At 37.6% G+C, this 26608-nt stretch overlaps 1 protein-coding gene across 4 annotated transcripts in view; it reads left to right on the forward strand.

Annotated features, from left to right (window-relative positions):
* Positions 1-26385, forward strand: part of PXYLP1 (2-phosphoxylose phosphatase 1) — a 67532-nt gene extending 41147 nt beyond the window's left edge. For all 4 annotated transcript variants that reach the window (XM_044432806.1, XM_044432807.1, XM_044432808.1 and 1 more), the window contains 3 exons: positions 5185-5311; positions 19048-19187; positions 23948-26385. In XM_044432806.1, coding sequence (XP_044288741.1) covers positions 5185-5311; positions 19048-19187; positions 23948-24879 — 1199 coding nt within the window. In that variant the 3' untranslated portion in view covers positions 24880-26385. The remainder of the gene's footprint in view (positions 1-5184; positions 5312-19047; positions 19188-23947) is intronic.
* The last annotated feature ends 223 nt before the right edge of the window (positions 26386-26608 follow it).

Below are 26608 nucleotides of genomic sequence, written 5' to 3' on the forward strand. Positions count from 1 at the left end.
GATGAGCTGGTCTTCTCAATAATTACATTTATTTAGAAGCTTTTAGTGAAACACAGTATCAAAATATTTTTGGAAGTTACTGGTTCATCCGTATCCTCAAAGGCTTCCAAAAGATGTATTTATTATTTATTTATTTAAAACTTTTGTATGCCGTCCCTTATGCCTTGGCATCTCGGGACGGCTCACAATCCATAAAATTGAAATGCAATAAAATTACATGTATAAATAACATAATTCTATAAAAAATTACATAAAGGGCAAAATCAAAGTGACTGTGAGGCAGAACTTCATTTTGCAAAAACTGTTCTGTACATGTGTAATTTTAATGATTTTTTAAAATCAATTTGTGTGGTGCAGTCATTAGGCTAATGAATCTATAACATACTGACGCCATTTTACTTAAAAAAAAAAACTTGTATTACCTAGGATGCCTTCTTATCCTCTGAGCAGGCTGGCTTTTAGTGACAAGGTAGGTATTTACTTTAGAAGGTCAACAGTACATAGCTGAGTTTACTGCCATTTGAACCCAGTGATTTGTTAATGTTTAACCTGTCACCCATAGAAATTCATTTGTTCTCCTCCCTTTCGCATAGATCTTAAAAAAAAAAAAAGCTGAGTCAGGGAAGACTATTTGCCAAACATCTTCTATAGTGAAGACAGATGCAAAACAAACATTAGCTTTTTTGTGGCCTCCCTAGTCTATTTGCTAATCATCTTATATCTAAAGGTTTGACCATCTTGCTCGTTGGTTTTCTGGTTTCCTGCGTCTGATAGATTTTATTCCATGCTTTTTAAATAAAGCATTCTTATAGTTTCTTACATTCTGTTACTTTCATCATGGTGGTGTCCTGTTGGTTTTGTTTGTTCATTTTCTAACCTGTGCCACATAATCTGCATTTCTTGAAGAGATTTGATTATGCTGAATTTTTCTTTTATCATTACTTTAATGAATTGCTGAGTTTTTGAGGTTTCCTCAATTGTTAATTGATTTTCCAGTTTGCATAAATGCCAAGCTTGGTGATTATTTACCATTCCTGATCAGTTTGACTACATGTAAAATTTATATTTGCATTCTGGACATCATATAAGTTTAAATGTTGCTTCCTCTCTAGTTGGCTTTTTGAACTTGTTCTAAAGGTGCCATCACTTATCCTTTCCTGAAATTAGTTCAGGATTTTCAAGTTTTGAAAAACTTGGGACAGAAAGCTTTGAACTCTAGCTAAGTAGTCAACAGGTATCTTTCTGGATGCCATTTTGAACACACTATAGTATACATGCACTGTGTTCCAAAGTCCTTATTTAAAGGATGACAGACACATTTGTTAGCCTTAGAAAATGAGTTCCGAAGTAGTGCTCCCAACCCTTCAATGTGTCTTGTACGCCTCCTTTGCTATTCCCTAGTTTTGTTGTGAGCCTGCCAGACTTATGCTGGTACCAAAGAGCTGGTGCATGGTGTTTAATTCATGTATGTAAAATGGAGATTGCCAAGGAAGTTCCAAGCTAGACATGACTTCAGAGGAAGACAACTTTTGAACTTAAAAAAAAAAATAGATTCTTAAAAAGAAGATGAATGTGCCACATCTCTGCAAAATGCCTGTTGGTTATTTAAAGCCATAACAGGAATGTAAAAAGCTGTCTTATACCAGATCAGGTCAGATTTTCCATCTGTTGTCTAGTTTTTTTAAAAATTAAAGATCAAGTAAAGATCTTTCGCATTACCTACTGTTTGGTACTTTTAATTGAAAAGGTCAGGGATTGAATTTAGAAAGTTTTTTTGGTACAAAGCATGTATTGCACTATTGTGCTGTAGTCTCTAGAAGCTCAACAAGACTGTTTAACCCAAATTAGGAAAAGTACAAGAAGATGCTAACATGGATAATGAGCAATGTTGAGGAATAAAACACTGAGGAATAAAATAAAAAGCAAAAATAGTTCCTTCAGTATTTTCCCAATGATCAAAACTAAGTAAAGAAATCTAGAAAAAAATGTAAGCTGACAAGAAAGAAAGCAGAGAGAGAGAGAAATTGGAGGAATGTGTTGTTAAGAACATTAAAGCCAACAGTTGGTGGCTGTTTAATGATAAGGGAATATGAAGATTGGTTATGAAAGATTGTAGAGGCTGAGTTATTTGAACCTGTCTTAATTGCAGAAAATTTAAAACAGGAACTCTTATGTGAATCAACATTTTTAGGAAAGGACTCTGAAAAATAAGCAAAATAGAGGTGACAGGAGACAGTTGTAAAGTGACTAAAAATTAAATTCCTGAATCTAGGCGGCATCCAGCTGAAAGTTTCAGGTGGCCTGAAAGTTCTTAAAGAATATGAAACTGCAACATTGCAATTAAAATACTTGTTGCTACAACTGCCTTCCCTATTGGATACCTAGAAAATAGCCAATGTAAGATAATTTTTTAAGGAAGTTACTGGCCAGTTAACACCTGTTCATTATTTAAAAAAACACATATACAAAATAAGAACTCCTGCTGAAGGAAAATTGGCAAGGGTTCTGCGAAGCGAAATTTGTGTATGTGGCTAGGGCTGACCTGGCAAACATTGACTACTTAGTTGAACTTTAAAAAAGCTTTCACTAAAATGTCCTACTAAAATGTAATGTTAAAGCTGTGCACCAAGAATGAGAAGGTTTGGCCTGTAGGCCTAATTTGGCCTGTTAAGTTTTCACAACCAGGCTTCAAACCCTGCTTTTGTCCCCTTGGGTATTAGAATTTGGCCCAAAGCTGTACTTGCTGGAGGAATTACCACAATCGTCTTAGATTGGAGGTGAAGTTAGAATGTGATTTCAGGGAACTGGACTGGCACTTGTAAAAGCTACCACTTGTATCAGCACCAATGATTCTGTTTCTGTTTCCATTTCTGTTGTTTTTGGCAACATTTACTGCTCTTTGGAGCAGTGCTTGCTGCTCAAAGCCTCAGGAACACACTTGTGCCAGATTCCCTTGCTGTACCTCTCTTAGCACAAAGAATGAGATGGGGGCAATGATGTTAGTGATCTTTCCCATGTGCACTGATACCATCCAGCCTGTGGAGTGCAAGGCAGTGGTGGGGTAATCCAGTCCCCCACCAAAATTTGGTGCTACCCCTTTTCTCTACATGGATTGGGACCAGGTTACTTGAGGAACTGTTGATTTAGATTTGTACCTTGCTTTCCTACCAATAAAAATGGCACCTAAGGCAGTTTGCAATCATAAATAAAACTTGATAAAAAGAATAGTAAAACAATGCATCAAAACACCATAAAACATAGTAGTAACAAAATTAAAACAGCATCCCACCCAATGCTCCAAAAGAATAAAAAGGTCTTTAGAGGGAGTGAATTTAGCTTCCTGTGGCAGGGAGATCCACAGCCTGGGAACAGCTATTGAAAAGTTCCTCTGACATGTCAGCACCAAATACATTTCTGCAGATGGAAGTCTCAAAAGAAAAGCATTTTCCAAGGTTCTTAAGGCCCAGACAAGCTTATACAGGAGAATCTAGCCATTTATGTGATTGGTCTGAAGCAGATATATAGGGCTTTATGGGTTATAATTAATATTTCAAATTGTGTCTGGTGGAGGGGGCAACCAAAACTGTAAACCATTGAAGCTTTTCTATTGAAGGAGTCACATGCTCCCTGTAACTGGCCCTTTTTCAGCAGTCTGGCCGCAGAATTCGGCACTAATTAAAGCTGCGGAGAGTTTTCAAAGGTAGCTATGGATAGCGTGTGTTACAGTGTCCAGATGGGATGTGACTGAAGTGTGCATGAACATGCCCAGATCAGACAACTTTAGGAATGGGCACAAGTCACACACTAGTTACTTTCTGGTCAGTCTGGAAAAGACAATACTGGGTTACATAAACCTTTTGGTTTAATCTGACAGTGCTGCACTTTTTTTTTTCTTTCATCTATTTGTTTCATTTTTATAGTCAAGGTACTCTGGGCAGTTAACAAAATATTTACTACAGCTGAATTTGTAAGCTATGATTTGTATGAATTCTTCCACCACATCCTAGAACCAAAGGCACAGTAGTTGGAGAGTCAGGAGTGTTACTAGAACTGACCAGATATTCTGGCCATAGAGGTCTGGTCCAGGTAAGGCACCCTACGTTAGGTTCAAGGATGCTTAGAAATACACAAAACCACCTGTGTTAAAGGTGATATACAGTTTATGAAAGACAGCAATGAACTGTAGATGCAGACAACTAATAAAGAAGCAAAAGAAAGCATACTTTTCCGTGATCTGTTAGTTAATGGGCCAGGGATATTCCATGGGCCTTCAAAGGTTCCTGAATGAACAACAAGTTAGTTCCTTCCACCAAGCTGAAAATGAAAGACAGTGGCTTTTGCCATGGACTATATATGGTCCCTGTCTCCCATTATTTCAGAGCCTGCAAGGGAGCCTGGATACACCCAGGCTCCCTTGCAGTTGCATAAACAGCTTTGTTCTCATTGCAAAGGCATGCTTTATCTACAGAAGCAGATGACTATAGCAGCTTCAAGGCCATTGTTTCTGTTGCTTTTCTTAGTGAGCCCTGGCTTAAGGCCATGAAGTCTTGACAGGCTTTTGAGAAACAATTTTGGCTTTTGAACACTGGAAAAGTTCACTGTGCTGCTTGCAAAACCTCAATAACCTTCTTGCCTTTTTTCTGGTCGAAGGTGAACCATACACCAGCTGTTTTATATTCACTTTCAATGCAAATGCTACAGCAGTTTAAACAAGACAATCTTACTGGTCTCTAGAATATTTATCTGTTGTTTATATTATTGATATCCTATTTTCTTGGCCATGATATGAGAGATATTAATAAACATCACCTTTTAAAAATATGTTTGCAACAATATGGAAAGGTGAATAATAAAGCTTGTCACTGAGATGCATGGTTACCTTAGTAACACTAAGAAAGCAGGCCAGAAAAGTAAAGAGGGTTTTAAGTTATAACACTATTTCTTTGTGGAAAGCAACCACTACAGTGAACACAGTGCCCATTAATGTTAAATAAATGTTTGCATCTTTCAATCCATGTAGAATATATGTGGCATACATGTTAGAGCTACCCCCCCTTCATCAGTCACATAAGTGGAAAAAGTCTGAGTTGATTGTCTGTTTTGTATATGGTTGAATACATAGGTTTATTATGAATTTTAAAACTGATTGATACATAACAATTTTATTTTGTTTTTCTATTATAGGTCATGCACCTCATTATTTTAAACTGATTTCTGTTCATGTGCTGATTCGCCATGGGGACCGATATCCACTTTATACCATTCCCAAAACAAAAAGGCCAGATATTGACTGTACACTAGTGCCTAACAGGTAGGATTTCAGTCGTCCCCCCACCCTCTCTTTTTTTTAATTATTTGGGCAATTTTTAATGGTCTTGTTTTTACTGTTTTTGTTTTTTATTGCTTTAAATTGTTGTATATTGTTTTGATGGCCTTTTAGTATAAAAGTTGTTATATAAATGCTAAAAAACCAAACAAGAGCAACCTGGGATGAATTGGAAGCAAGAAGAGAATGAATTTTCAGTGGTGCCAAAGGGAAACTTTTTTTTTAAATTAAAACACAATGCTTTGAGGAGACTGAGACTCCTTCATTAGGGGCAATTTATAAAATGCAAATGTTGCAAACAAATCTAGCCAGCTAACTAAGGTAGTGCCTACCCTTCATAGGTAATCATTATGCTAATAAATGTTCAGCGTAATGTGATTGACCAAGAGAAGTGCATGAGCATCTTGTATTTGGTTTGCATATGCTTAAGTAGAGACCTATTAATTCCCATTAAAGGGATACTTCTAATCTTCACATCTAAAGTATTGCTTATAGAAAATTTTCTACTCCTTTTTGATTCCATTTCTACAGGAATTGTTAGCATTTCCAGGAGGAGCTCAGATAAAAGGGAATTTTATATCATTCCAGTCTACCTCCCCAGCATAAAGCTTTCAAAATATAATACATATATACCCATTGTTTGCCAACTTTCTTCAATTGCTCCCATTCCTTTTGTAGTGAAATTCTTCTCTGGCATTACTTTCTTCCTATCCTGGTAGGTATGTTGACAGTTGGATGAATTGAGAAAAAATTACGAGAAGAATGTGACAGCTACAACAGAAAACAGTTAAGGAAATAATGGTGTGTTGTTACAGATGGAACCATAACATCTTACCTTCTCATATTGGAGCTGTTCATATGTTAATGGTAGATAATTAAACCATGGTTTTCTGGGTTGTAATCTAGACACAAGCTGTTTTCAATTTGACTACGCATCTGAGCAGACTAATCAGAAGTTGCTTCTTGAAGTGTGAACCTGGACATCATGAGTTATTGGCAGTTAAATCTTTTAATTTAGAGAGCTTTGGTATGTTGCTCTGTTTTTGTTTTGTTTCTGTACTAAATGTTAGCTGTCTTTCCTATACTTGAACTCTCATTTTGTGTGTCACTTCATCAGCAACAAAATCTATCTGAAATGCCAGTTCACTTAGAGAATGGATTAACAATATGTAATATAGATGGTAGCTGTTAGTGCTTCTTAATAACTATATAGAGTTGTTAACACATTCTTAATACATAATAAAAAAGAATTTATGACAAATGTCTTGCTGGTATCATAGTTTTGAGTCTAGATTTCCTAACTAGTACAGGCTTATTAAGTTAGCCTGTCCCAAAACAGAACTTAATTTTTTGAGCTCAAAAAACAAGGAAGAGAATTAAATAGTGCAGAATTACTGTTCAGAGATTAAGTAGAATTATTAAAGCAGGTCAAGTGAAATGTTGTGTTATGTTGCATTATAATTTGTAAAGGTTCCACTTAACAGCAAACCTGACTGCACAGCAGACAGAGAATTCTATAAAGGTCAGGATTTTAAGGCTGGTCATTTAAGCCTCTTCTCTGTTTATTATTTTAACTGGAAAATACATAATGGAATCACTAGGGAAGAAGGGTAGAAATAAGACGATCAACATATTTTTATAATAAACACATTTTTTACAAACAAAACATCAGCGTGTTGAAGCATTTGTTATTAAAAGTTTCTAAATTGGACCTACTCAGTGTTACCAAATTTCACTGGCTACAATAAGCAATTAAATTCTGTAATAAGATAAGCAATGAGTAATTTGGTAATTGCAGTGATAGGATTTTTAATGAACTTACTCCAGGGAATGAAACATTAATTGAAGAGAGATCATTCAAAGCCATTTGGAAATCCTACAGGGCTTTACAATCTAAGCTCTGAAAATGTCTAGAGTGTACTTTTAAAGAAATCACTTTCCAGAGTTGGCAAGTGTGAATGGTGGTAATTAAATAACTATTTTTCAACTCTTACTGTTTGTAAGAAAATCCAGGAAAACACACTATAGAGAAAGCCCCACTGTGTAGAAGTTCAGCTTCTCAGTGGCTCCAAGGAAATTCCTGGTGACCGTTGGCTGAGATCTCCTTCCTTACCTGCAATTCTTAGGGTGGTTGAAACTGCTAAAATGAAAATGCTGCCAGCCTTATAATGTCTGCTATGTTAAAGCTTTATCCATTCCAAACGACCTTGGTTGTGAGACAGCTTTGAGGTTTTTGTGAAGCTTCTGTGAATGACTCTTATCAACAGTGAATGAGGAAGCTGGGTAGGATTTTATGTATTTGTTCAAGAAAGCAGGGACTTGTGTTTTAAAATTAACCTCATTTAATTAGCATACCTGTTTAAATTGTTTTCTGTCACCCATGACTCTGTTTAGTGCCTCACCTGCCCCATCTGAAGTAAGGTGACTTGTGGCAGAGATATTCTGTCTTCTTAACAAGTTTCACCTGGGGAGTGCTGGGAGTTCTAAGATTTTTTGGTGTCTAAATATGCATGGGATTGTGTCCTTAACTCTTGTGGGTAAACTAGAGTTTTTGAGAAAGAAGCTTGGTGCAGTTTTCAACAAAGAAGGCTACATCAGGAGGTTGTTTATCTGACAGACCAAAGACAAGTCTTTTTCTAGTCATGGCATTTGGAAGCTGCAAATTGCATGCAACTCTTCCTGCTCTTACAGGGAGATCAATATGAATATATACACTTAGCAGAAAAATCATTTGCGATTAATAGTCTTTCTTCTATTGTACATCTTTCTTGTGGACAAAGGGTTTACATCCATTGCATGAGTATTGATAAGAATATATTGGCAAGGGAAAAAGATAAAATGTAAATGAAACTTATATTTTGTGTATGCAAAACACATGCATACACACAAAGGTTGGTGTTGTGTAGTGGTTAGAGTGTTGGATTGGGACTTGGTTGCTGTTTCTACTTGCCCATGAAGCTCATTGAGTAACTTTGGGCCACTCACTGAATCTCAGTCTCACAGAGTTATTGCTTCACCAGTAGGCAGAAGCTTGTGCTATAATCAGTGTACTACAATACCTCTTGTCTGTTTTTCTGAAACATAGTAACAAACTACCTTGGCTCATGAATGCCTTGGTTCATGAACAAATTGGGTCAGGAACAAAAATTTCATTAAAATTTTGATTTGGGTCGCGAATTCCGCATTCAGTGGCAACCAAGATCGCAGCCATCTCCCCCCCCCCCCACCCCGAGTGGGAAGATGGCCACGATCGCAGTTCCTTTTGTGCAGGGAAGGCAGGCGCACTCCTGCAGGAAGGATGAGCGCAATCTCGGCCATTCCCCCCCACCCCGCAACCAGCACGATTGCAGACATCTCCCCACCCCCAGTGCACCCCGCTCGCGCAGTCTCTCCCTTCCCCAGCACAATTTGTTCACGTCCGTCTCTCTGTCCCCCAGTGCGCCGTTTGCCCCCGACTCTTCCTCCCCCAGTGCGCCCATGATTGCACCTGCCTCTCCCTCCCACTCCCCAGTGTGCCGGGATGACGGGCGCCTGCCGGGATGACAGGCATGATTTCAGTAGTGCAGGGATGACAGGTGCTATCTCGGTCTTGCTGGGTGGCGGGGAAGTGGCCCCACTTGTGCTCGGGGTGGGGTGGGGGAAGCTGGCCATGGTCTTTGTTGTTGTCACTTTGCTTCACATTTTTCTGAATTAAAAAATGGTTACAGAACGGATTAACGTTATTTACATTGAACCTTATGGGGAAATTTAACTTGGCTCACAACCAATTTGGGTCATGACCAGAGTCCTGGAACGGATTAAGTTCGTGAGCCAAGGTACCACTGTAGTTATTGAGCAAGCATCTAGATAGCAAACTGCATCTGCCACAGACTTGAAGACACATCTTCTTTGGAGACCTGTGTGCACTTTTATACTGGCTCAGTAGATCTGCAGTCTATTAATAAAGTATAGTGGTGGTTTCATGCATAGTTCTGTTATACTGGCAAGGTTTTCTTCAAGGCCAGAAGAGATGAAGGCAGGGTTGCATGTGTGGCATCATGAGAAAGGAGAAGGGGAATTAGCAGCTGTACAGGCAAATTGAGTAAAATAGTCTTAAATAATTGTAGGACTATTTTAGGAGTTCTTTTCAGTTGGGCTGGTAAACAAAAATGTTGTAACAATGATGAATAATGAAGTGCTGTTGGTTACAGTGAGATTAAAACATAGAAGAACTGCCACACATTTGTTAAATATAGATTGACAGCTATTTAGTTTTTAATTATTTTCCCACTGAAATTTGTATTTGTATAAGCTATTTGGACATGGTTTTGTGATAAGCATCCCATTTGTATTCAGTCCTATTCTCTGTTTCATTTAGTATTCCACAGATGGAGTTCATTAATTACGCAGATTATGCTATAGCCCTATGGACTTTTAATGGGTATGCAAGATAGCTTAGGGGGTCCTGCTTGGGTTTTGTGAATTAAAAAATGTGGCTTATAAATAGTTTAGAAAGGACACCAGGAAATAGACCAAGTCCTTGGAGATATTTCCTGTCAAATTTCAATTAACATTTTCAAATAAAGGCAGATTTCCATAGAGAAAACTTGGTTTTGTAATTGTTCACATGCATAATTAACTTTCTGTTGTAGTTGTTGGAGTTTTTTGGATTCAAGTATGCAATACCTAGCTTTATGTTAGTTTCACACATAACAGATAAAGTGATAACTATCTGTTGAAAATGCCATAATTGAGTTTCATGAGAGAGAGCATAGAAATCTTCCTGCCCCCAGAAATTTCCTGTGCCCCCAAGTTGTTCTTGGCAACTACTCTTTGCCTATCGTATGCAAACTGGAAAGATTTGAATGCATATTGAAAAGACACCCTACTGCTGTTGCAGAAATAAGAAAGTTTAGGCTACTTCCCCAAAGGTGATGCTAAGAATGATATAAAATGGCATTTGCCAGTTCTCCTTAGTGCCTAATATTATGTGCCCTTAGCCCCCAAAGTGGGAGAGGCTAAAAATGTAGTCATAGCTTATGTTTAAATGTGTAGCAAAATTCTAGACAGCAAAAGGAGAACAGAAAATAGGTAAACAGATGTGGCTGCAGAACAGCCAGAGATGATAGGTGAGCTGAACTGTATTAGCAGGTTTCCAAAGGGCTTTTAAAACAGCTCCTGCTTTTGAGACTGGCCTGCGATACAAGAATCTATAATCAGAAAAAGAAATTGGGAAGCCTTGTGGGGGAAAAGATCAATTTATTTCAAAGTCAACCTTCAGATAATTTCATGCAAGAGTGTTTGAGGAAAAAAAATGAACATTTAATTCAGAAACAGGATAAGGCAGACTTCATTACAAACAAATGCATAATTGCATTAATGACAGTCTGATTGGTCCAGCCTTCCCTAATGAAAGGAGATTGCTTCATATGAATTTACCCATTCTTCTATGCATTCAGAGAACCAAAACATCTAAGTAGTAATACTAACAAGGAATTGCAAATAGAAGTTTCCTTGCAATGTATTCTCAAGGACCTGTTGGCACTAATTGGTAAAATTTGGCTTTTCTGTTCTTTTTGATCAGCTTCTAACAATGCACTGGAAATGCTCCAGGATGAAAAAGTAAACATATTGCTTAATTAGGAAAAATATGCCCTAAAATGAAACATATGAGGAATGCATTTCACCATACTGACAATTTGTAAAAGATTTTATTTTTAAACATGTTAGCCCTGGCCACATTCCAATGCCAGAAAGTTATCAAAAAAGGGCCACACTGCATAATTAATCTCTCTCATTTTTATTCTTTCACAATGTTATGGAAATACTCTCTCTGGAGGCTTAATCTATCAAGCTAAACAGAGTAATTTCTTTTATTCTGCACTGTCCCAGCAACCTTCACAGTGTTGCCTGGATACTCCATCTCCTGCGGTATCTCTAAATTGACCAATTCAACAGCAAAATTGGTAATTTACTAACTCACAGCCTAAATACTAAACCCCTTCAGGTGTCTTGTGTTATTCTCCCTAATCCCTTCTCTTGTGAATAGTAAGATTTACAGTGCAGCTTGCAGAATGCATGCATGCAGGATCTCTTCCCTAAATTAGGTACTATTGGGAAAATTTGGATAAATCCTGTCTGAAAAGCATTACTTTTGTGTGCGTTTGCATTGTGGGATCAAATCCTGTACTCTCTGCTGTCACTGTTTAAAATGGCATTCATTCCCCCGCTCCTTTCTCTCACCTTTAGCTGTGGGCTACAGTAGACAGGCCATTTAGTCCAAATATACATTGTAAATACTCATTGTTGGAATTCAAGGAAGTATCTTCCTAGCCCAGAGGCTCCATGTGCCCTGGCCAATTCAGAATGTTTAGAGTCTAGACATTCTAGATAAGAGTCTTGAGCTCATGCATAGTTTCAGTGGCTTGAATTTACATGTCTTAAGCAGACCTGGAGATGGGTTCAAGCTACTGAACTAAAGTGTCAATACAGGCAGTTGGAAATATTGTAATCTCATTGTTGCTGTGTGATTGACTGATATTTCTTTATCTGTTCTGTATGTGATGACCTCAGAATCTTATTGTAATCTCTACATTCTGTCATCAATTGCCCTGTACCTGTATGTGACTGGGAGTGTATAAAAACTCTCTAGTTGTGTTGAAGCTTGGCAGCAGAGTTCATCTCTACCTGCCTGGTAATGCATGCATTATCGTGAGTACCGCAGGAACCTTGGGGTAAATACAATAAAGCCTAGATGGTCTGGACGCTTGATCTTTCCCATGAACCCAAGTTTTATTCCCTCTTCTCAAATTGAGATTCCTGGATTCTGACAGTACAAACACCTTCTTCACATTTGGCATGTAGAGAATAACTTGCATTGCCTGTATACCTTTAAGCTATTGACAGATAAATTGCCTTGTACTGCTATAAATAGTTAACTTTCAAATATGTATTCACAAAGTTAATTGTTAACAGCTGTACCTAGGGAGTAACAGAGGAACTGAGATGCTTAAACATCTGTAGATTTTTACAGTTAAGTTGGGAACACAATGCTTCACTGAAAGGATTGTGAACTGGATGGAAGCTCAAAAATTCATGTATAGTTTAAAGTACACACTATATTACTGTTTGCTTATATTGCATATAAATGTGAAATACAGAGACAATTCTATTTGAGATAAAGTAGTGCTGTGACCGTATATGTAATATTGTGCAGGAACTGATAAGGTATGTAGGGAAGACTTCCCCTAGAGAGAAACTAGACATTAAACATATTTAAAGAGCTCCAACTTCAGCATTGCTGTCATGCACTTAACTGGTGATAATGACCCTCTGGGATGAGAGCCGGATTTTTCAAAACGCATGAGTGGACATTGCATTTTGGGAAAGGTTGTATTGTGAACACCCAGCATTGATCCAAAAAGCGCCATCACTGTAAGGTGAGCTGATCTAGGAGGCACAATGAGTGACAGTGGCATTTGGCTGCAGTGAGTCCCGATAGGATGCCTGGACCCTGGCAACTGCTGCAGTATGTAGGTGCTGGCGGTAGGCCTGAGCACCTTCCCTGGCCTCTCCACCCAAAGTGCATCACCCACATCTCCTTTTTGTAATGGAATTTGCACTTAACACTTTTACATAGCTGATAGACTATCACTATGATTTCTTTTAAATGCTATTACCAATTTACTAAATTCCTCCTTGTTTCTTTAGCTATCACTGCATATAAGGGAAAGAGCTGGGCTTTTTTTGTTTTGTTTTTTGCCATCTTTCTAAAGGTTTGTGAGTAACACCAGAGTGCATCCAAGGCTCATCCTCAAACCTACAAGTTCATTTTCAGACAGGAGACCTGTATCATGCAAGTGTTCTTGGGCCCGTTTAAAGGAATGATTAACTGGAAACTGAAAGCTAAATTAAGAACTTGTGACCAATGTAAATAAATAGCAAACTTCAGTTCAAGCTTATCTTCACGTAGTCTTAATGGAAGACAAACATTAATCTTCTTCAGTTCACTGGTCAAATGCAGTACTACTACAGCATCTTGATTTGCATGTTCAAAAACATAAAAAATAAGTTTTTTAAATGCAAAGAATCTCTTACCTGCTATTAGTGCTAAATCTGTACAGGAAAAGCTTTCCCTTTATGGCTTTCATGTTACTGGAAAGTAAGAATGGTAGTTACAGAGTTGTGACAGTTGGATTGTTAAAGCTGCTTTTTCTTTGTAATGAATTAGATAGTGTAGTGTTCTCAAAGCTGGTACTCTCTAGGTGTTCTGGACTTCAACACATGTCAGTCTCGGCCAGCATGGCCAGCAGTCAGGAGTGCTGTGAGTTGTCTACCCATAGCTTTTGCCTTGCACCTCAGGTTTTATGAATTGATATGGCACTTCTAATAAGTATAGTATATTTACCATTTCTGGAAATATTTCACTTTTGTGTATGATGGTAAAGTTGACATATGCTTTGCAGTTAGTGAACATGAAGTTTTTGACAGAATTAGGTTATCACTTACTAAATATGAATCTGGAAGCTGTGTGCACATGTAGAAAGGTGTATGTGGCCTTTGCATTTGTAGCCTATTTTGTATGGTGTGTATGAAAGAGAGAGCTCTGCCCTATCTGAATTAAGGATTTCCTAGAGCAATAATTGTCAGCAAATATGCATGATCATAATGTACAAACTTATGTAACTGTTCTGGAGAGCCCATGCATCTTCTTAATCACTATAGTGGTTGCTATGGGAAGAAGAAAAGGGGTGTATTTAACAAACTTGTGTGCGTGTATCATCTTTATTTTGTAAACTGTGACAAGATAAGAACATCAAAGCGGCAATGCTTGTGTATATTTTCTGGGACTATACTCCACTGACCATAGTGGGACTTATTTCTAGTTAAATTTTCATAGAATTGTATAAACTATTACAGTGACAAAAAGAAAGGGTAGTGGGGTGAAACGGTGAAGAAAAAAGAATCAAAAAGAAGAAAAGGAAGACTAAAATACACAATGATAATTTACCATTAATAAAGCAAAATTAAAAGGAAGGGAAGGATTTCAGATATATGCATTCTATTATTGAACTTTTCTGAGTAAGCAGTTAATTCATGTGCTCAGCAACCTCAAATTTGGCTTAATTTTGACAGGTTTGATTTCTAAATTGATATGAAATTGTGTCTACTTCCTTTTTGAGTATATACCTCTAAGAAACAGGATATAAATGCACTGGATAAGTAAAGAAGCTGTGTTGTGCTGCAGTTTGGAGTTGCAGGAAAAGGCTGAACAGTTTTTCAGCTGTCCATATTATATCCACACATGGGTGATATGAAAAGTGTTTTTGTGATTTTTCTGTTAAATGTTTCCCCCTTCCTTCCTCCCTTCCTTTTTTGACAAGCTCAAGTATCTGGAAAACTTTTGTTTCTTAATTTTTATCTTCTTTCTGCTATATGAGAGTGTGCAAAAGCAATAACTTTGCATTTCAGGAGAGCCTCTTTTTGAATCCTCTGTGTAGTCATATTCTGGGTATCACTTCTAAGGCCTATGTTTATCTTGCAATGATTGTTTGGTGCCCCCTTGTGGTTTCAATATCTTTTGAGAAGTCTAGAACAAAGTATCCAACAGATGCCTTTTATTTGACCAGCTCTTATTTGCATTTCCAAATTTCAGAATCATATTGAAGCATTTTGAAGCCATACCATTGACTGTATTTGACAAATGTGAAAATCTTATGTGGAAGACATAGAACTGGACCTATATATTGTTATTTTTTAAAAAAACAAGAATAATCAATTGCAATATAGAGTACACAAATAAAAACACAAGAACATTTTATTGCAATGATTGTTGATAAGGCTTTTCCCATTTCAAATCTTGAAGTACTTTAAACATAGCAAGAGCTTTGTTCTGAGTATTTCCAAATTAAGTCATAATTCATTAAGCAAAATTTGTTAATAATAAGTATCAATAAGGAATATACACACTATTGATTGTATCATATTGACAGGGATAAAGATTGAGTAATCTAAACCATAAAACCTACAAACTGCATATTCATATGGGTCAAATTAATTATTTGAAATGTATCGTCACAGAAGAGTTGCATCAAGGAATCATTATCTGATTTGAAAAAAGGCAGCAGCGTCACTTTGCGTGAGTAAACACATTGCCACTGGGTAGCAAAGCCTGTTGTCCTGGAAGCACCAGGTAGCCATAATTTATTCAGCACAGTTGCATCCTGCGAGCCAGTTCATGTAGAAGAATTTCAAAATTCAGAATGGTCCACTTTCTAAAGGCATAACTATGTTACCGTGTCACACCAAAAATAACAGTCTTTGGGCACTTTAAAGACCAACAGATATTATGGCATACATATACTTTCATAGACTGAAGTGTTGTCCTCAGTGGATGATACACATGCACACAGACTGGGGGATTGTAATCACTCAGAAAAGAAGGAAATGAAATGCAAAAAGCAAACAAGGAAGCAAACAAAGCAAAACCCAATGTGACATGTTAAAGCTTAATGTTGGTTATTCATTTTAGCACACACACTGATTTATTCGTGAATGGTTATTTTAAGACAATTATTGTGATGTTTATATTTCATTTTTCTCTGACTTTAGCAGTTATGAATCCTCTCGAACCCTCTGCCTTCCCCCATTCCCACAACTGTGTATTTAAAATGCATCTGATGGAGCAGACTGTAATCCATGAAAACTTACAATGTAATAGGTTTGTTGGACTTAAAGGTGCCCCAAGACTTGTTTGTTGGTTTGTTTGACCTATAGAGCCTTATATAAGATTTGTTTAGCTCCTTTGTTGAAATGTAAGCCTTAAAGGTCACTTTTTGATACTAATCTATACAAATTAGTGTCTAAGTCTGTTTTCCTGTTAGCTTGAACAAATATTTTAGATACTTAAAAGCCTTGTTTGAGTGCTAGTCTTACTTTAGCTATCCAGGTGCAATTGTTCATACCTTGAACCTGGTGGGATTTCTGCCTATCTGGACATATTCCATTGAATTATTGGCTTCCACCAACTTTAATTTATACCAATCTCTGTGCCCTTGAATCCTGTTATGTGTAATTAAACAACCATTTCAATATGAAGGGGGAATAGGATACTGAAGATGAAGGAGAAATCACATACATATCTTGTACCCGAGCTGTAGTGGAATCACAGAATGCAAATCAGTAAATTGTTTAATACATGCAGAAATAAACTCCCTGTCCCATTCCTCTCAGTTAAATATGCTGAACTGTTAATGTCTTCCCCTGATCCCTGCAAGTCTTGTCAGATTAAGATTAATCCTGATGTCAGTAATTGATTTACACTGTGATCGTGTGTATTAAATTGCAGTGTAAATGTTCTTGGATATTTACATTTTATGAAGTACCATGTGCTTTTATTATATTGATCAAGATGCCCAGGCTGCTGTGTTAAGAACTAATACCTCTATGAGCAAAGGGAAAGTGACATGAAGGGACAAATTCTTAAAGGAAACAGATACATTAAGACCCTACCCACATGTATTGCTGGTTATTTTGCTTTCAGTTTTCACTTCAGCAGCTTGCTCTTCTCAGATTTGTCCAAAATGTAGTTTTCAGTTTAGCAGGGGGTTACTGGAGTGAAAATGAAAGCAATAAACTGTGTTTCACTCTACACATGCTGACTTTTTCTGCAGCCCTCTGGCTGGTAGCCCATAACTTCAAATAGCCTGTGCTAAATTATTAAATTTAATCTTGTTTTTACTGATGATACCTGTTTTGGAAATTGGCTTATACATTTAAATGGAACATTAATCTAAAATGAGTAATTTCAGTAGAGTTTAATTACATCCCAATGTGTATACACTGTGTTGCATCCATGACCATCAATGAGACTAAATTTGATGAAGGTGGTCTGAATATTATTATTAACTCTCTTGATTATCAAAGCAATATATAAAATATAAAGTCATATAAAATGGTTTTTCTACATCAAATAAGGTCATAAAGATTGGGCCTAAATTTTACACAAAAAGGAGTGTGATTCAGAGTTAATATGAACACTTGCTTCCTTCCATGTAGAATTTCTGTGCATGTGTCTTACTTCGCTTTTTCATGTGTGCGTTGTAGTTGCCATTACCACTGTGAAAACGTGAACTTTTCTAAAGGTTAAAGGATATACTGAACACCAAGCCAAAGGAAGTCCCAGAAAGCTAGCATGTCAGTTTTTCAGGACCGGTGATTTGCTTTTCTCACCTTATGAGATTCAGAAAGTTATGCACTTTCATAGAACTGGTAAACCAATATTATTTGAAGAAGCTCTTTTATGTGTTGTTTATGTCAAAATCTCCTATTGCTTTTTGAGACAATAATGCCTGATAATTTAATGCGTCAGTAGCATAAGCTTGTGGAAACAAGAATTTTTGTTACTCCTTTTCCTTTAAGCAGGCAAGGCACACTTGAATAGAAATATTTTATTAACTGAAATGGGAAAAAATCATTGACAAAATCATTGACTTTATTGCCTTAAGGCCTTATTACCACAGTTAAAAAGTAATCTAGTACCATTCTTCAAGTAGTCACCTTTTTTCTGCATTTAAGTAATGTACTTCTATACTTCAGAATCATGTTTTTAAGCCCATCTACAGTTGAATGTATGTTCAATAAATGTTACTTGCTTTATCCAGAATAGGTTTGAAATATTGTAGAATTACTGAAATATCTGTCAAGGGTAACTGTTTTTAATTAGATTAAACTTTTGATTAAAATGCACTGATTAATTTGACAATATACTGTCTTTTAGAAGTATAAACAGATGAGAAATATCCATATGTATATGAGAAATGGCATCCTTAGCAAAATTATCCTGATTTTCTGTTTACTACCATGGCATCTTCAAATATATCATAAACTTTTGGAGTATTTTAAAATATTATCGGTGAGGTTCTCAGTGACTTCCAGTAATGAGGACTTTGATTTTTGAACGAGAAATGGAAGTTACATGCAAACTTGGATTATGAAGGATGATTCGATGCAAATCTTGAAGGAATAGGTAATAGACCTGTAGGCAACCATGTGCTGTCCAGATGCTTTGGAGATACCATCTGAACAGCCAGCATGGCTAATTATAAGGGAGCTGTAGTCTAAAACATCTGGAGAGTACTAGCTCTGTCTCTTTATTCCATGTTATAAACTGTTGTGGACACTACAAAATGTTGTGAAGAACATCTGACTTTACAGGACAATAGGGCACAAATCATGCATTGCCTAACCTGACCACTGCCAGGTGTAGTGTTTCTGTTATATGAGGAATAGATAGATAATGTTATGGCATAATCCTACAAAGCTGAGGTTAAACATCTGAACATGGAAGCTTATGCTCATGCAAGGTAGAACAGAAGGAGCAGCAGAGACAGTCTTCAGTTGCTCACTCCGTGTAGGACCATAGGGTCCAAGTGCCTGCAAGATTGCTAATCAGAAAGTGCCACATGGATTATAGGCTGTTACATAACAGTGCCTCCAGGGTTTGTCTCATAAGTTCTTAGTTCTTGTTCTGCTGTCCCCCACCCAACCTTACACACATTTTTCAAGCATTAGTGTGCATTTTCTTAGCAACATATTTCATTTCTTTAAGAGCAGGGGACAGGTTGCCCCCAGCAGAAGCTATGCTGTCATGAAATTATGTGAATTGACATAATTAGGGCACTTTACTGTTCTAGCTTTTTCATGCACTTAAGAGTTTTTATGTTTTGGTGTATTTCTTTTAGAAAGCCATCCCATCCTCAGCTTGAGGCTTTTATTAGCCATATGTCTAAAGGAGAAGAAGCCCAAATGGATGGTGCTCTGAGTAGCATGTCTCGTTACCCCAGCCATTCATTGTGTGAAATGGGAGAGCTCACACAGACAGGTGAGTGCGTCATGCCGGTTTTCTCATTTCCAGCAAAATGTGCATGCCATGGGGTTCTTGGGTTCTCCCCTAATTGGCATGTCCTCCTTGTTTGCTAGAGGGCATGTTGGTGCTTTCCAAAGAATAACCTGGTTTCCTTTTTTTTTTTTTTTTGGTGGGGGGTAAGGCATTCTCATATTTATGACATGTATAAGGCCTGTTTATACCTTGAGCAATTGTCCCCTTTTTCCCATTTTCAAAAATGTTTCCAATGTCTGCCCGCTTCTGCCCCTGACTTCTTGTGTGGATCTCGCTAACAATCAGAGCCAGCCCAGCATATTTTGCTGCCTGAATTAACTTATCATAACAGCCCCATTCAGGCAAAAACATCGGCAAGAGAAGATTATCCTGGCCTGAAGTGTATTTAAATGCTTGCTTATAGAAGAACCAAAACTGGTCTTTTACTGTTAAAACTTTGTGGCTTTAAACCCTCCTGAGGTTTGCAAAGGGCAGGATACTGTAGAGAATTTTTCATACCAAAGGCTTCACCTAGCCCAGCATCTTCCTCTCCTCACAGTAAGCAGTACTCTGTCCCCATCAGCCCTTGCTGTATGACTCTACCCTCTTTAATTTTCTCTTAAAGGCACCTGAGGCAGTGCGAAAACATTCAGGTGCAACATATTGCAGTAAAGAAATGTACTGTGTGTGAAGATAGACTTCCTTTTTGACTGTCCTCTGTCCGGTGCTGTTTGGCTAGCTGAGTAAAATCCACAGGAACGCCTTTCCTTTCCTGTCTGGTGCACTGCCAGTCAAATTAACTAGATGACCCCAAGTCTAAGACAGACCTCAGAAGGCATGGATGAAACCTAATATTCTCAGTTTGGGACAGGAAGTCACAACAGTGAATCATTAGTCAAAAGGCCAGGGATGTGTGGTGAGTCAGGCACAGCAGACTCCCCCAGCTTTGCCAAAATAAAAGATGCATCCGATACACAACTTACTTGGAAATCAGACCACTTGACCTTAATGGGATTTATTTTTGAGTAGAGATGGACATGCTTGTGGTATGAAATAGAATGTCTCTATATCCAAGCCAGACAAGTGTTCTTTTCCTTCCACATATCCTGCATTGTTTGCTTCTCAGCTGGTCCCCCTTTCTTTATTCTTTCCTCTGAGACCTAGAATCATTTACAGAATCATTGAATAGTAGAGATGGAAGAGGCCAGTAAGGCCCTTAGTCTAACCACCTGTTCAGTGCAGGACTTCAGGTTGAAGCATCTGTAACAGATGCTACATCCTGAATGCCTCCATTGTGGGAAAGCCCTTAACCTTCCAGGTAATTGGTTTCATTGTTGTACTGCACTTAGTAGTAAGGATGTTTGTTCCTGATGTTCATCCAGAATCTGGCTTCCTGTAACGTGAGCCCATCATTTTGTGTCCTGTACTCTTATCTGGACTGTGATGAGATCTTGGCACTACTCTGTGTTACAAGCACCTTTCAAGTACTTGAAGAATGGTATCATGACTCTATTCAGACTTCTCTTTTCAAGGCTGAACATACCTAGTGCTTTCAGTTTTTCTTCATAGAGCTTAGTTTCCAATCCTTAGTCATCTTTATAACCCTCATCTGAACCTTCATTATGTCACCCTGCAATTTTATGCTACCTTCCTGTACTCTTCCTTTGTAGCCTGGCCTGTTTTCCACTTCTTATTCTCCATTTCCAGGTAAACTCTGAGCCTTTTGTGAAGCCATACTGATTTCTTTGGTTGTCTTTCTTTTCTTTTCTTTTCATGTTGGAATTGTTTGTAATCATGCTTTTAGAATTGTCTTTGTTTCCCCTCCAATTTGGATTACATTATTCATTAGAATCACTTGCCATGGGACCTTACCTGTTATTGTTCTGAGTCCATTAAATTGGCTTTCCTAAAATCTAGGGTATGCATTTGGCTACAATTAGCTTCTGCTTCTTTTAGCATCAAGAAATTAATTATAGCATGGTCCAAAGAGTTCTCTCTACTTCATTTTCCCTTGCTTTAAGATTCTCCTCTTCTGCCTCAGCTTGCTGTTGATCTTGTAGTTCTACCACTAAGAACTCTTTGTCTTTTTTTGTTGCCTTGAGGGTAGACACTCATAAGTCCAATGCTCTCATTCTTTCTTCTAACAAGGTACTTGTTGCATACGTAAGTTGCATTGATCTCTTATATGCTTTCATCTCCCCTTTTCTTCTTTGCTGTCTCTCACACAGGGACAAGTCTACACTCCCACGTTCTGTTTCTCTTTCTATTCTTTGCACTTGCTCTCTTTCTGTCTTTTTCTTTTAGAATCCTTCCCCATCAAGCCCATGTCTTTGCAACCTTATAGTGAGGTAAATTCCACTGGATATTATGGAACTTCCTTCTGAGTAAACATGCATAGGTTTGCTCTATGCATGGAAATGAATTACTCCCAAATTTAAACTGTCAGGCTATAATCCCTCAGCAGTCTTACATGAAAACAGTGCCGCTGATAAAACTGGATTGAAATGGTTCAGGATTAGAGGAGAATGTGTGATTGCCATTCACAGGCACAAGTGATACAGGCAGAAATGAGAAATGTGTGGGGAAGCCAAGGTTGATGCTTTATGCCAGCAATATGGGGGTGGGGTGGGGTGGGGTGGGGTGGAGAGGCTGCAAGTCAGGTTGATTTAGAGAGAGAAAAGCTAGATAGGGATAGTCACTTTGCCTGCAGTGGTTGTCTGCTTGGAGGCATGGCTGGGACATATGGCTTCTGTTTGTCCGTATCCTCCTCCTCCACTGCTACCTCCCCTCCTCAGTAGCAGCTGCTTTGTGGGGCCCTTGCTTGTCAGGGTCTCGGTCTCTTTCAGGGTAGTGGTGAGAAGATTGGCAGTGGGTAGGCACATTTGCTGCAGCTCAGTGTACCTCTTTAGCTCGGGGATGTGGAAGAAAATGAACTTAATTCTGTGTTTAGGTTAATCCAGGTACGTAGGCTTAATAAAGCATAAAATTAGGAGGGTGGCTACTCGGAGGAGGGCTTTCTCTGTGGTGGCGCCTAAGTTATGGAATGCGCTCCCCAGAGAGGCCCGCCTGGCGCCGTTATTTGTTTTTCGGCGCCAGGCGAAGACCTTTTTATTCAAGCAGCATTTTAAATGTTAATATTATTGAATTTTTCTGGCCAGGGCGGCTTATTTTATATTGTATATTTGTAATTAATTTTAATGTATATATTTTAAAATGTTATTTAACTTATTTGTTGTAAGCCGCCCCGAGGCTTCGGCAAATGGGGCGGCATAAAAATGTTTTAATAAATAAATAAATAAATTCCAGGAGAGAGAGTTGAAACTGACCGGAAGTCCTCTGAAAGCAACAAGTATCTTAACTCAGAGGCAAAAGCTCCTTGTTTATATAACATTCCTTGTTGTTCTGAGGAAAACGGAAACTTCTTGAATTACTATGCATGTAAATTACACCAATCACAGAAACACCCACTCACAAGCATCATAGTTGTTTTCTTAGATGTTGATTTAGAACAGACACAAACTCCTTCTTGTATCAAAACAAAAAATGAGCTATAACAGACTATAACCAGTTAGCACAAATAGGTGTGATTTACTGCAGCCTCTGTGTGCTCCAGATGGTGTTCTGATTACTTTCCAAACACATATGTGGTTTACTTTCCCACCAGCCTAGGTGATCAGAAAAAAATATTAGAGGTCTGAACCTCTCCCACTTCCACAGGTGCTCACCTTGATTCTTGATGCACATGGCTGCAGCGAGTGGGAGTGCATCAGGTGGAGGCCCAGAACCTGACATGAAATAAAGGCAGCTAACAGTAGCAGTAGCACTGTAGCAGGAGGGACTAGCTTCTGCTTAGATTGCTTGCCTCATTCTGCCTAGTGGAAGGTCTAACCTATTGACTAATACAAGCCTTCCCAATAAGGCTACTTGAGAATGAACAATCAGTCATGGGCACTGTGTCCTACGAACTGACAATACTAGCCTTACTTCAGCCAGCTTCATTTTCAGGGGGAGAAGGTGCTGGGAGATCCAGTATGACTTCTCATGTAGCATGCATTAGTTTTGATTTATTATTTGAAAGTGTTTGATTCCAAACATGCAGCTTCCATCAGGGATTTTTAGTTGCAGTTGCTATGCTTTGCTTATTTCTCTGGACTACCTAGTTAATAATTAAGGCAATTATTTACACATAAACATATTTTTAAAAACCTATCATAATACATAAAATGATGAAAATTAATATAAAAATCACTTAAGCAGGTTAATATTACTAAGATGCATATAAATAGAAAAGGCTTGCTTTTAATTCTGCCACGGGCTAAGGACTTGTGCAATATACAACAAATACAATTTACTTATAAACTCAACTGAATTTTCATTCCTAATAGCTGATCAACTTTGCAGAAAAGCTGAATGTATTTTTTATAGGTTGTCAAATTGATTTCTTTTTTAATCTAACTTAAAGTTCTGTTCCTCCCTTAGCTGTTTATCATAAAGCTATTGAAGCAGCTGTTCCATTTTCCTACTGTACTGAGCAATATGGAATACTAACATTTAATTTAGAGTTTGCTAATACATGCTTGGCAATGTGTTCTTGTTTATGCTGTCCTGCATAGGAGCAAAATGTAGTCAAAATTTGATTGTTCATATCCACCTGTCTTAGTTCTAAGTCAAATATGTGCTAATTAACTGTAGCCCCAGGAAGGAGGGCATTCTGCTATATGCTATTGATTTTTTCCTACCTTTCCCCCCACTTGTTCTTAAAGGTATTGTACAGCACTTACGAAATGGACAACTGCTAAGGGATATTTATATAAAGAAGCATAACTTGGTACCAAGTGATTGGACCAGTAAACATTTGTATTTGGAGACCACAGGAAAGAGTCGAACGCTACAGAGTGGGCTCGCATTACTCTATTCCTTCCTGCCAGAATTTGACTGGAAGAAAATTAATTTTCGAAACCAATGGAGCACAATTTTTTGTTCAGGAAATTGTGATTGCCCAATAAGAAACCATTACCTAGAGGAAGAACAACGTCGCCAGTATAGCCTACGGGTTAAAAACTTAAATTTGGAGAAAACATATGCAGATATGGCAAGAATAGTTGGCATACCCACAAGGCAGCTAAGGGCTTCTAACCCTATAGATTCGATGTTGTGCCATTTTTGCCATAATGTCAGCTTCCCATGCACTAAGAATGGCTGCATTGACATCGAGCACTTTAAAGTAATCAAGACACATCAACTTGAAGATGAAAAAGAGAGGCAGGAGAAAAAATTCTACTACTTGTATGCCCTACTGGCCACTCATCCTATCCTTAACCAGACTGTCAATCGTATGCAGCGCATTGCAGAGGGCAAGAAAGAAGAGTTGTTTGTCCTTTACTCTGCTCATGATGTCACCTTGTCACCTGTCCTTAGTGCCTTAGGCATTACGGAGGCCCGGTTTCCAAGATTTGCTGCTAGACTTGTATTTGAGCTTTGGAAGGATGGAAAGAAATATAAGGAACACTTTGTTCGCATCCTTTATAATGGTGTTGATGTCACATTCCAGACTTCCTTCTGCAGAGATTACAACAAACGTTATAGCAAGCTGATGTGCCCTTTGGAGAAATTTGTCCATTTTGTTAAGCAAGACATGTTTTCACCTTTTAATAGCACCAATTATTATGATGCATGTCACAGAAGACCATACTAAATGAGGGAGAAATAAAATTTTACATTTTGTTTTGTCAGAAGATCTGTTCATAAGAAATCTTGACACTGTCAAATTCTAGTGTAACTAAGTGTAAAGGAGTATAGCTTGGAATGGTTTTAATTTTTGCCAAAATTCATTTTACATTGTTTTAAATTGTCATAAAAATGTATAACGGCTGCCAGTCCAGCAGAACTAGAAGTATTTTCTTTGTGCCCAACTTGACTTGTCTCTTAGCTGCTGTAAAAATGGATATTGCTTGAAGGACTGAATTGACATATTCTGGTTCCTTGTTTTTCTACCACAAAGATCACCACCAACAACAAATACAACCCGTTCTAAAAGTCGTCATAACAGAAAGTTTCTCTTCATTGTGCAGATCCATTGTTCCTTCCGAAATATTCCTGAAGTGTCAGTTCTTTTAAATTACATCATAGCAAATTATAGGTATCCTTTCCACACCCTGCATGCATGTATTCATATGCTTTTTCCATGTAAGAGTGTGGAAAACTTGACTGTTAATTACTATACAGGACTTACTTCATACATGATGTGTGAAGTCTATTACTGTTTGGTGCAGGCTATAATATTTAACATTCCTTTTTCTGCTCATTGGTTGGAACATGTCAAAAGTCTCTTTGCCCTCATGCAATGACTTCCTGGGAAGTACCAATGTTACCAGAAGTGTAGTTGTTGGCCAGTTCATAAAGGAACTATTACAAGCAGTATGTTGAAACGGTTTTTATCATATACAAAGCAGTCCTGGTTCTGTTTTTTGCACTTTTAGCACTTTATGCATACTCTGAACACAAATTACAAGTTGTGCCAGATGTTAGAAAATGATACAAAACTAAATGTAGAGGAAGCGTATAAGAAATAGAGAACTTTAAATCTGACTTGTACACTTTAGGATCTTTTTGTATTATGTGTTCAACCCATTTGTGCTGGCAATGTGTTTGCAGTTTGTTATAATGGCTGCATGTGGCCAAAAGAGAACTTGACTTACTGCTTAATTTTGTAGTCCATTTAGTACTTTTATAGACTAGGAAGACATTTTATACGCTCAGTCTTGTTTTTTACGCTGCAGTGATTGTACTATAGTGTATTAAGTGTTTTTTACCTTCGTTGTAAAGGGATACCAAGAGCAGTTTTCAAACACTTCTTGAACCATGGTTCATAGATTTTGGGTGGTATGTAGAAGTGGTCTTATGCTTAATTATACCTGAGAAACTACTAATGCATAATAACTCAATTTAAACTCAATTTTAAAATGTACTGTTCGTACAATATTTTTAGACACCTTTTGTTACTGTTGGAATGCCACATTTTTAATGTTGGAGTTTTTACACACCCAAGGACCATAATTTGTGTGTCACAGGTTGAAATGGTGCTAGCAATTAAAAGGAGCTGTGATTTGTGTTCTGACTTTATTGGTATTTCAGCCCCCTTTTGAAAATGATGCATTTGAATGTTTCTTATAAATAAAGTTTTGAATAATTCTTGTTGATACTTCTGGCTCTACGCTGATCTTTGCTATCTAGTATTGGAAATAGTATGCATATAAATTATTTTTGCTTCCCTGTGTTAAATATGCTTTTTGCAATTTAATTTTATTTTAAATACGTCTACTTACAATTTAAGTAGACATGCTGGATATGTTTTATGAATATTACAACTTAGGTGTTTTAGCATAGATCTGCAACCTAAATAGTACTGAAATAAGCCCTAATCT

The sequence above is a fragment of the Varanus komodoensis genome, unplaced genomic scaffold (assembly GCF_004798865.1).
Source record: "Varanus komodoensis strain SLA01 unplaced genomic scaffold, ASM479886v1 scaffold25, whole genome shotgun sequence".
NCBI classification, from domain to species: Eukaryota; Metazoa; Chordata; class Lepidosauria; order Squamata; family Varanidae; genus Varanus; species Varanus komodoensis.